The following is a 12,717-nucleotide window of genomic DNA, read 5'->3' as shown; positions in this document are numbered from 1 at the left end:
ATGGTGCCTTAAAAACTACGAAGTTTTTTTCATATCTTTATGTAGCTCATGCGTACTTAATATGCATGAAAACTGAGTTTAGACACTAAAGATTCGTTAAATGTAGCAACTAAATTTCGAGTGATTATTTTTTTTAGTTGGGTCAGTTTCCTTGCCTATGTGCGATATGTTGAACAACTGAATAGGTTGACTGGAGCAACCGTTTCTTGTTATAAATTACGCATTTTACATTCAGAGTTGTATTAGAATGCGGACAACAAACTTTTGCCTATTTTATGATTCCCACAAGTAACGCTGTTCCGTAAAAGTACTGGAGGAACTGAATTACTTTTAGAGTAATAGAAAAAACTTCTAAATACAAAAAAAAAAAGTGCTTTTTTCCCCAAAAAATAAATATAGGTCAAAACAGTAACACAAAACGTTGTTTCAGTCACTTATTGAGCAATCACGATTGCTTATTGTTTTCATTTGACCGTCCTTGGCGTCCGGTTCCTTTTTCAGCTTATACCAGGGGTCTCTGCAGGCGCCCCTCCTCTGGCCCTGACCACTGTCCCTCGAAATCCAGTGGCGTGCATGTCCTACACACACGCGCGCTCATGCACACTCACACAGAACTGCACACACACGTAACCGCCCAGGAGGAGGGGCAGGCTTGATTGGACAGAAGTCGTTTCTAGAAACAATAAATCCAATGAGTACAGTCCTGCCGAAACTCGAGATTGCGAAAAACATAATTGAAATTTAAAATTTCAGAATTAAATTAGTTTTTTTATCATTAACCGTTTTCTTGTTTATATATTTATTTATTTTCAATATGAAACGGCTGGTAGATCTCCAACCGAATAAAAATATGACTTTTAAAGAGCTAAAATAGTTTAAGAATGTAATGACTTAAATGAAAAGAAAGCCGTTAAGTTCTTATAAAATTATATTAAATAAATTATCTGAACCTCTTAGTCGTTATATATTAGTAAATAACAAGTATTATATATTTTCTTATATTATTTTCTATATTAAAACTTTTCAGTTTTTTAATTAATATCTTCATTAATTATTGTCATCCAAAGACGTAAGCTAGCTAAGAACACTCTCGATCAACTCTCTTTTCGAACAATTTTTTTTCCTCCGAAATCGATCCACTCGTTTAGGCGCTAGAAAGCCGCAGATACACACACACAGACACATCAAACTTATAACGCCGTTTCCTTGTGTGTCGGGGGGTTAAAAACAAGTAACTGCAAATGATTAAATGTTTTAATTTTTATAAACATACATTTATTTACATGAAATATATTTTCCTCGTAACAGGTGAATTGAAAAAGTACGACGTAACAGGGGACGTGAGGTCCCGCTCTTTTTGCAAATTTTTAAAAAATCGTGTAATTATGATATGTTCCTCTAATTTCCCACAGATGTTCATTCAACTTTTATTAACAAGGGGAAAAATATTTTTGAATTTTTAATCGAAATATACCTTTTCCAAGGAAATTTTTCTAGAGTCTCAAGAATTTTCGAGAAAATCATTTGCTGTAGTAAATAACTATACGTAATAAAAACGAATCTATTATTGAGCAATCACGATTGCTTATTGCTTTCATTTGACTGTTTTTGGCGTCCTATCATTTTATTTTCCCACCGCCCGCCACCCTCAGCACCATCACCGTCGACCGGCTCCTCACGATGCTGCTCCTATAGCGAAAGCCGTCTTCAGGTTGCATCCATATCCTACACACAAGCGCATACATACACAACTACACACACTCACAGACACATACACACACACACTCACAAACACATACACACACACTCACAAACACATACACACACACACTCACTAACACATACACACACACACTCACAAACACATACACACACATACACCTACACACATACAAACACACATACACACACAAACACATACACACAAGCAAACATACAGACACCTACACATACACGCACACAAACATACACACACACATACACACAACTACCCACATATTCATGCCTGCACACAGACACAAACACAAATGCCTACGCACACATACACATCCCCCCCACACACACATTCATACACACAACTACCCACACACTTATGCCAGCGCGCAGACACAAACACACATGCCTACACACATACACATACCCCTACACACAAACACACATACCCCCCCACACACACATAAACACACACGCCTACACCCACTCACTCGTGATTGCGAAAAACATTTGAATTCAAGATGTCAAAATTCAAATTAATTTTTCTTTTTTTTTCAATTATTCTGTAGATAATCATATTGGCATGCAAAAAGTTCTAATTTTTGTTTTGTTCCTTATTTCATTTCTGAAGAATAAAAGCCATATTGAAAAAAAAAAGTATTAAAGTATTGAAATGTGTCACACAAGAGTGCAACTTACCTGCTGTGGCTTCTAAAATTGTTCGAACGCTTTAAATATGTGTGATAAAAATGAAGTACTCCTAGGAATTGAAATAGTAGTTCAATACTTTTTCATACTGTCCCTACGTGATTACATCAAGCCAAAATTTTTTTTTACAAAATATTAAAACTGTTTAAAATGGGTCAAAAATGAGGTGACCGAGAAATATTTTCAGAAAAATTCGAAATGAAAGTTATCGTCTGTCGTCTTCTTTTTTTATTATTATTATTTTTTCAATGCGGTGATGTTAAAAAATCTTTTGACATTAATTTTTGCTTGTTTACTACACAAATAATTTGTATTATTTTAAAAATGGCTCGTATTCGCAAAGTATCAATTCACTTTGCGAATTAAATTTGAAAATGTATTAATTCTTCATTATATTCGAAGTAAAACAGTTCGAACTATTGCAAAAGCAGTTCATTTATCCCATACCACTGCGTAATATTTAATAAACTTTTTCTATTCTATTCAAGTGTCACAACTGACTTCAACTGCATTTATGTCGATTACTGCATACTAAGTGCCTTGCCTCCCTTGTTTTTATACACCGATAGATGGCAGCACCATCACCGGATCGAGCAGTTAATGAGAATTTAGAACTAGTCCAAGAGCTAATAGCTACCTGGTACTAGCACCCCCAGAGGTATCGTTTCACTTGGAGGACATTGAGACCACGAGCATATTTAACGTCGCCCAGTCCCCTTTAATGACGACGGTGGGTCTTCGACCAGCAAGGATCGAACCCGAGGCCCTCCGGCCCCGAGTCCAATGCCTTACCGATCAGGCTACCACGGCCTAATAAACTTTTTAAATTAGAAAATTGGATCGAAAATAAGGTGAGAGATGGTTGAGCAGCAAAGTTAACGAAATGCGATTAGAGATTTATAATTAGAAAATCTGTGAAAACCCCCCGTTTGAGTGGTGTGAAAATTTCAACAGAATAGTATGAAAAATTTTCCTTCCAATTTCAGTTGTAACTGTTTACCGTGTTTTCAAAAATGTTTACTTAGTGTGAAAAACAGAAAGTTTAGGTTTTCCCTCGCAAAATCAATGAGATAAATTAACCCGAAACATATAGAAATACACTGTTGGAAGGATTGTCTTTGTAGTACACTTTTTTTTCGAGATGGAAGATGGGATAGGATTTCTTAGAAAATTATAGAACACTCGTCTTCTTCCAGCGCGATAACGATGGACAACTCGCAACCTTTCTCAGTGTTGGTCTGAAGCCTCATCCACAAAACACGGATATAGAATCGTCCGATACCACGTGCTGGGGGCGTGACCAAGTGCCAACTACTGAAAAACGGACAATAAACTGAGTCGATTCCAAGGCACGTACTATTTTAACTGGCTAGTATACCGAAATAACTTTGTCATCCAACTATATTATTTCAAGAGGTGTTTAATACGTACAGTTTCTTTTTCTTATCAACTGAAAAGATGTCTAAAAAAATAATAATTTGAATTCTGACATTTTGAATTCAAATTATGTTTTTCGCAATCACGAGTTGCGACAGGACCCTACTTATTGGTTACTACCGTACTCTATTGTTTCTAGAAACGGCTCCTGTCCCTCCTCTTGGGCGGTTACGTGTACAGTTGTGTATGTGTAGACTCGTGTGTGTGCACGTGTTTATGCACGTTGACGAGTGTGTATGTGTGAGAGTGTGATTGTGCATGAGCGTGCGTGTATCTAGGAAATGGACGCCACCGACCAGGAGAAGCGGCTACCGGGAGGAGTCACGCCTGCAGAGGACCGCCTGGGGTTGAAAAAAGAACCACCACGCCAAGGACGGTCAATTAGCAATCGTGATTGCTCAAAAAAGTGCAAAAAATGTAAGAGAAAAATACGCTCCCAGAGCATCGAATTCATTACTGATTCATTTTCATGGATGAAGACGTGTATGTGTGTTTTCTACACTAGGAAAACCAACAATCAATGCATATATATGTTACGGAAGAATGTGAGTGAGTATGTGTGTGTATGTTCTTTATACAAATCCATAGTTTACGTTGAATCTTCGCAAAATTTGGCAGGTGATTTGATGATTAGTAATTCATATAGGATTTTTACCTTTTTATGAGTGATAGCACTAGTTGTCAAAGCATCTCTAATCAAACTTTTCATCCATCCATCCATCTATCAATTATATATATCTATATAATGTGCGTGTGTGTACAATTTATATTTAGTTCATTCTTCCATCTGTGTTTTTCAATGAACATTCTAAGAAAACTTGAGGAAAAAAAAATGCTTCATACTTTTACTTTTTTATTTGAAAGGGTGACTGGACAGAGTCTAGAAAAGCAGATGCGAATGGACTGGTGTCTGGTCATGCCTATACCATCAGCGCAGTGGCGACGGTAAGTTATTGGCAAGTTAGGCATTAAAAAAGAAGAGCAGTACTTGTAGCATATACATTGTCTTCATCATGTATATCACACACATAGACTTCGTTATCATTTCAAATTAAACTCAGAGTAAATAATGAGACTCATTAACCCATAAATAACTAGGACTTTATAGACAGATAGCAGATGCAGCCAGAACTCAAATCAAATGCAAAAATTCGAAATAAACTGCAATTTATGAGAAATGACTGCATACTGGTTGTGTTCATATGCATTTATCAGTTAATTTAGTACAATTTTGATCACTTTAAAGATAAATACGTAAATTAATAAAATCTCTCTCTCTCTTTTCTCTAAATGAAGAGCAAAATATAAAATTTATTCCAAAATTACTTGAACTTATTCAGTTTTTTTAAAGTTAATTGCATTAACCAATTTAACCGAATAAAAGAAAATAATTCCTTAAGGATTTTATGAGGAGTTTATTTTTAAAATGGTTCAAACTTTAGATCTTTTGCTATGTTTAAACATATTTTATTTTAGGATGGAAATGAAAAGGGTTGTTGGTCAGTGAGGAAATGAGGGGGGAGGGAGGGAATGGAGTGTTGTGTGTAAAGGAGTCGTTCTTCAATATCGTTCCTGTTTTTATGACTGCGATTGCGAGCTCATCCCCCCCCCCTGCCCTCAATATAGAGTCCTGACTTTCTACTAGAACTAGTGAATAGTTAACTACTGGAAGTTTTTCTTTTGAAACGACAAGACAACTTTAATGAACTAAAGAACAGGTCTTTCAAGCCTCGAAATTTTGGGGTGCAGTTTATTTCTTAATTTGTTTTGAAATTACAAAAGTTGGTCTTAAGCAAAGAAACACCCCTTTGAAATCAGTTACATGTCAGCAGTCTTCCACAGTACACACAAGACATAAAGGCACGTTTATAGGGTAGCACAACGCAAGAACACATTCACACAAAGAAGAGAGTTTTCGAACCCGGAACCTCCCCATCGCAGTCAGACTCCTCTGACCACTAGACAGGGCGGGCGGCAAAACAATTAGTTGAAAAACATTTACACTAAAATCGTTCTGTAATGATCATTTTAGGCAATTTCCTTTTTTTTTAAAGATAAGATAAGATTTATCAACAAAAACACACATACATAACAAACAGTAAGCAAAATAAAATAAAGTTAAAACATACAACGTGAATTACAAACGACAATCACAAAACATTAAGAAATTCTCTATTATAGTTCAACATGAGTTTGTAGTAAGAATTCAACACTAAAGAGCGCCAAAGGCACTGTCCGCAGTGTTATTAAATATATATATATATATATATATATATATATATATATATATATATATATATATATATATATGTACACACACATATATATCACAGTACACACAAGTAGTAAATATTTCACACCGAACAATAATTTGAATGTTTGACTCCAGAAAAAAAAAGTAATAACTCGCATTGAAACATTTTATATTATAAAAAATACAATACAAAATCCCCCCCCCCCCGATCGGCAAGTCAGTATATTTTATCAGCTAAAAGTTTTGTGAAAAGTTTTGTCTTTGTAAAATATATAATTTATGATTACTATTTCTTGAATGGAACTCAATTCTGTAATATTATCTCTGATGCTTTTTGAACACAAGATCAATATGACTTCTACTTTTAGTTACTTAAAATATCCTTTCAGGTGAAACTCAGTACCGGGTCTGAAGCTTGTTTAATTCGAATACGAAACCCGTGGGGAAACGACACAGAATGGAATGGCCAATGGAATGACAGGTATGTTGTAAGAAAAAGCATTTTTCAAACTAAATGCTTTCTTAGGCCAAACTAACTAAAATATTTCTAATTATTACAGTGATATGAACTGGCACAATGTTGATTCTAACACTAAACAAAGCATTGATTATGCGAAGCGTGGTGACGGAGAATTCTGGATGAGTTATCATGACTTCTGTCGAGAATTTGAAGAAGTTACGATCTGCAGCCTTACGCCGGATTTAGGATATTCCTCTTTTAAGCACACAACTGCGGTATGTTAAAATATAAAAAAAAAGAAATATATTTATAATTTATACTATGCGTGAAAATAACTCCGAAAATTTTAGGAAAATGTTTTGCGCACGATTTTATTACATCAGCGCAACATATATTTCTACGAAAATCGGAACTTTTTTTGTGAAAGTTTGAAATCTCTTTGCATTGAACTATAATGCACTCCTAAAATGAAATTAATGCCCTTAAAATATGTAGTTTTTTTCGTCTAAAATCTCCTAGTTTAAAAGTACAAATCAGCATTTTTACTGGCAAAAGACAATAATAAGGCATACTAATAAACATCTCTGAAGATACAATATTATTGTTTGGTTGTTTAAACAAATGCAATGTATTTCAACATTTGGTAGAATAAATTTTTGTGTATGATATAAAAACTTCAAATTTCATTAGAATAATAATAGTCAAAAGTACTAGCAAATGGTTTTGTAATCGATGTGCTAAGAACTTTTATAAAGAGAAGATGGCATAGACCATGTCAATTCAGGTAAAACAAGAAAAAAATCTTACCTTCATAGTCTCGGAAGTTTTTGAATTTAACGTATGTTACTTAAAATACAGGAAGAAGTAAGTAACAGGCATATTATCACATAAAATAACACCGCCAGCTAAGTTATTCATTCGAGGACTGTAGTTTCGTGCTTTTTAGCACTCATCAGCCCGGAATAGGAAGTAACTGAGCTGGAGGCGGAAAAAGCTCTTAAAGGAACCAAGAGAGCCAAATAAACTGGTAGTTAATGTAGAATTAGCACATCAGATGAGTGACCACAGCAATGGAGCGGTTCAACTCAAAAATAGAAGCCAACCCCTCCCCCTCCCCCCGTTTAAAGTACGCTAATTATTTATTTATTCAATTGCTATGTAGTTCCAATTTTCAAACTTTTACATTTTTGTTTCTAACACATCACATTTCCTGCAGTTTAATGTGCGAAGTATTTGAAAAATCCAAATGAAGGGAGTTCTGAAATATTTGTTTTGTTTTTTAATTGGAGGTTATCAAGAAAAACGATTGATTGCTTTTTTTTTCTTTAACAGTTGGAAGTTTTCTCAAATATTTCAGTTCAATAATATGATAATGCTGTTTTAAATATCCTTAAAATCATTTTAAAATATTGCAGAATGCGATTAAGCATTAATAAGAGTGAGAACAGGCTGTTTTTCCCGCACTGATACTACACCGACAAAAAAACAACTTTTACAAAGTTAACTTCATTATCCAACGAGCGAGCGAGTGAACATTTTCATTTAGCATATGAGAAAATCTCTTTACCAAGATTCAGTTGGATTGGAATGGGAGGGAAATGTGTCAGCCTCCAGTTGTTTAGGATGCCTGGGAAAAGGAAAGATAGTATGTTCCCCCCCCCCCCTCTTTTTCAGTTTTTTATAATCGACTTCAAAAAAGGAAGCTATGAATTCGTCTGCGGCGTTTTATGTATGTTTTTCTGATTTCTACTGCACCGATTTAAAAAATCTTTTTTTTTTTTTGTTTGAGAGGGTATACTTTCCTGATGGTCCCATGGTAATTTTGTCTGGATCAAATGAGGGGTCCTGGAGAAATCTAAGAAACTTTAAATTTCACACGTTGTGGCTACGTAATCTAGCTTAAGTCAGCGGGCGGAATACGTCACAGGTCACGTGGTTAGTAGTGGGAAAATGGGGGTTCTGCCGCAGGAGGCGCAATGCGCAATATTGCGCCTCCCACTCTTCCTCTGACCTTGGGGTTGCGCATGAATCTTGAAGAAGGTGACGAGGGTTTTTTCCCGTGATTTCGCCCTTCCTCGCTTTTGCTCGGCTACGTTTTCGCCCTTCCTCGTTTTCGCTCGGCTACATTTTCGCTCGAGTTTTTGCTCTTCCTCGTTTTTGCTCGCGTTTTTACCGTGAAAGGTTACAGGGATATTTTTAGACTTTGTCGTTTTTACCGTGAAAAGTTTTTGGACTTAGAATATTTTTCCGTAACCTTATACGATGGTTTTCGAGTGGCAACCTGTTTAGGGTATGACAAAACGTCACAATTGTTGTCATAAGAATGTGTGATACTTTTTGTCATGCCATCCTCATGAAGTTGTACAGAGCTATTTCCAGTGTTTTTTTTTTTTTTTTTTACAAACATACTGGACTTTGTCGTTTTTTTTTTTTTTTACCGTGAAAGATTTTCCCTACGTTTCTGAACTTTGTTACAAAATAAATTTATGTTTTAAGTTGACGGTCCCACCAACCAGCCCGGTGTATTAAATACACCCCATCAACTTCTTTTCATCTGCCAATGCAATTTGCATACAAATGCAGATCAATTTTGAAGATTTTTCACAAGTTAGATCAATCAACTTTAATATTCAATATGATTTATACATTTTCATGAGTTATGTTTTAATCGCGTTATTAATCGTTTACACTGTCATTTTATTATTTTCATGCATTTATTATACTTGTAAAAATAAATCCCAACTCTGTTATATTTATCATTCTTTCGGTGATTCTTTTTTTTTCGGACTTTGAATAATTTCGACGAATGGTTGTCAAGACAACCAAAGTTTCGCGAATTTAATTATTTTTTGAATATTTTTCGCGAATTTGATTATTTCAATGCTTCATGAACTTGGATTATTTTTCATGAATTTGATTATTCATTTTAGAGTTCGAATATTTTTTACATTCAGGTCTTAGACTAATTCGACGTCTTTCGTTCTTTTGATTATTTTCGAGCGTTTTCAAACTTTAAATATTTTTCACAAAACTTTTTTTTTTTTCATAGTACCAATCAGCTTTAATATTCAATATGATTTATACATTTTCATGAGTTATGTTTTAATCGCGTTATTAATCGTTTACACTGTCATTTTATTATTTTCATGCATTTATTATACTTGTAAAAATAAATCCCAACTCTGTTATATTTATCATTCTTTCGGTGATTCTATTTTTTTTTCGGACTTTGAATAATTTCGACGAATGGTTGTCAAGACAACCAAAGTTTCGCGAATTTAATTATTTTTATTTTACAGAGTGTCGGGAATCGAACACCCAAACTTTGAGTTAGCAAAAACGTATGCTAACCACTATGCTATATTTCCCATTACACTTTCAGTCTTAATGTGAATCTGTACCATGACAACGAATATTACAATTAAATTAATTTTAAAACCATCAGTTAATTCACTCTTTAGTACTAATCATGGCATATCATTAACTGTATTTCAGCTCATAATTGAAACTATCATCATTATTATTATTTTTCATAATAACAAAGTTTTCACTTAAGTAAAGATTTATTTAAATACAACCCATTCGAGATTTTAGATTTGGTTCAATGCTTTGTGGACTTGAAATATATTTTAAACTTTGATTTTCTTTTTCATGCATTTCAAACTTTATCATTTTTATTTTTTCTAACTTGTTAAATTTTCTTAACTAATTTCTTTTTTCTTTGTCAAATTGACAAATATTTTTTCTAACTTGTAAAAATTTCGAAGAAATAATTTTCTTAACTAATTTTTTTTTTGACTTTCATACAACAAAATATTTTTTCTTACTTGTTAAATTTTCGAAGAAATAATTAACTTAAATATTCTTTCACACATTTTGAACTTTAACGTTTTTTCCTGTCATTTAGCACTTTGATTTTTTTTTTTCACTATTTTAGCGTTTTTCAATTATTTTCAGTCTTTAACTATTTTCTTAACTTTTTAGTCTTTAACTAATTTCAAGCATTTCAGACTTAGATTATTTTTTCGTGATTTCGATTTTTTTTAGTATATTTTAGAGTTTGATCATTTTCTCGCTTGTTTTTACTTTATCGTTTTTTTCCGATATTTTTAAACTTAGAAATTTTTCACAAGTAGTGACAGGAATCGAACCTTCAAATTTTTCAAAACGTTATCATGTCTTCAATTTTTGCAATCATGTCAAACTTGCAATCAATTTACTCGTAGTAGTAATTAACACTTATCATTAACAAATTTTCTCAGATTTTAAAAAATCAACTTAATTAATTTTTTCCAGTAAGCAAATTGCACACTCAAGGTACATTCCAACACTGCATATACGTTTCAAGAGTTTCATTGAATTTATCACATTCCATTTAATTAACTCTAATAATTACTTTTTCATTAATACTTAACTTAATCATTTTATCATACATTTATTCCAGTTACAAAATTATGCTTAAAAGTTATTTATTTTTCTTAGCACAAGAGATTTTAACATGTTCCTACTAAAATGCTTTTCACTCTAGTTTGAGTTTACTAAAATAGCAACTCATTTACGATTTAGATTCATTTAATCGTCTTTGATTCTTTTTTCATTGTTAATATTTTAAATTATCACATACGTTATTATTTTTATACATTTATCCATTTAATTTTCCAAAATCTACAATCAATTTACTTTTCGTATTAATTAACACTTATCACTATCAAATATTTTCATGAATTTTAAAAATTATCTTCTTAAATAATTTTTTACTGTAACCAAATTTCCCACTCAAGTTATATTTTATCACTACATATGCTTTTCATGAGTTTCACTTAATTTATCGCATTTCATTTAATTAACTCTAATAATTATTTTTTTATCATCGATATTTAAGTTAATCATATTTTCCTTTCTTAATTTTTTTTTTCATGCAAACACTCTTGATGGAATAAAACAAAATTTTCAACTTTCATGAATTAAATCCCCTCTGAATATTTTATTTTACTTTACCATACTTTACTATTTTACTTACTGCGTTTTACTATTTATCATTCATTACAGCTTTTCCAAAATATTACTTTACAACCAACCAATTTCATTAACAGAATTTTCATTACAATTTATAAATTTCACTTTTATTTAATTATTTTTACCTACGGTAAAATAAAACACATAACACAAAAATGTTAAACATCAATGAAGTACCCAAGAAATGTTAAAATTATAGGTCGAGTATCAAAACTTCATGTCAGCAAATTTTAAAAATAGACTTACCGAAAAATAACTTCTACTGAAATTCATTTCAAAACTTGGAATCAATTTACTCTTAGCATTAATAAACACTTATCATTAAGAAATTTTCATGGATTTTAAAAATCAACTTATTTAATTTTTTTCCAGTAAGCAAATTTCGCACTCAAGTTACATTTTATCACATTTTATTTAATTATTTTTTGATTAGTATTAAACTTAGTCATTTTATCGCTTAGTATTTAACTTAATCATTTTCTTGCTTGTTTTTACTTTATCGTTTTTTTTTCCCCGTTATTTTTAAACTTAGAAATTTTTCACAATTAGTAACAGGAATCGAACACACAAATTTTTCGAAACATTATCAAGTCTACAATTTTCATCCAACTAAGTTAATTTAAAAACTTGCAATCAATTTACTCTTAGTAGTAATTAACACTTATCATTATCAAATTTTCACGATTTTAAAAAAATCAACTTATTTAATTTTTTTCCAGTAAGCAAATTTCGCACTCAAGTTACATTTCATCACTTTATATGCTTTTCAAGAGTTTCATTTAATTTATCACATTTTATTTAATCAACTCTATTAATTATTTTTTGATTAGTATTTAACTTAGTCATTTTATCGCATAGTGGTTTACTTTATTATTATTTTTTTTTTCATACAAGCACTCTTGTTAGAATAAAACAAAATTTTCAACCTTCATGAATTAGAATCACTTTGACTATTTCATTTTCCCAATAATATTTTACTTTAACAACTAATTTCTTTAACAAAATCGATATCATTTATTTTAGTCTTTATCCTTTTCGAACGATACATTCAAATGGACAGCTATACGTTAGATTAAGAAACTTAATCTAAAATTTGACAAATTAAGTTAAAGCTAAATACTGACTAAAA

At 32.2% G+C, this 12,717-nt stretch overlaps 1 protein-coding gene across 1 annotated transcript in view; it reads left to right on the top strand.

Annotated features, from left to right (window-relative positions):
- Nucleotides 1–12,717, top strand: part of LOC129218754 (calpain-B-like) — a 244,670-nt gene that overhangs the window by 117,630 nt on the left and 114,323 nt on the right. The window contains exons 7-9 of the mRNA XM_054853077.1: nt 4,723–4,803; nt 6,502–6,593; nt 6,673–6,847. Of these exons, the coding sequence (XP_054709052.1) occupies nt 4,723–4,803; nt 6,502–6,593; nt 6,673–6,847 (348 nt within the window). The remainder of the gene's footprint in view (nt 1–4,722; nt 4,804–6,501; nt 6,594–6,672; nt 6,848–12,717) is intronic.

The sequence above is a fragment of the Uloborus diversus genome, chromosome 3 (genome assembly GCF_026930045.1).
Source record: "Uloborus diversus isolate 005 chromosome 3, Udiv.v.3.1, whole genome shotgun sequence".
Lineage (NCBI taxonomy): Eukaryota > Metazoa > Arthropoda > Arachnida > Araneae > Uloboridae > Uloborus > Uloborus diversus.
Note: the sequence above shows the minus strand (reverse complement) of the source record. Positions and strands in the feature narration are given on the sequence as shown.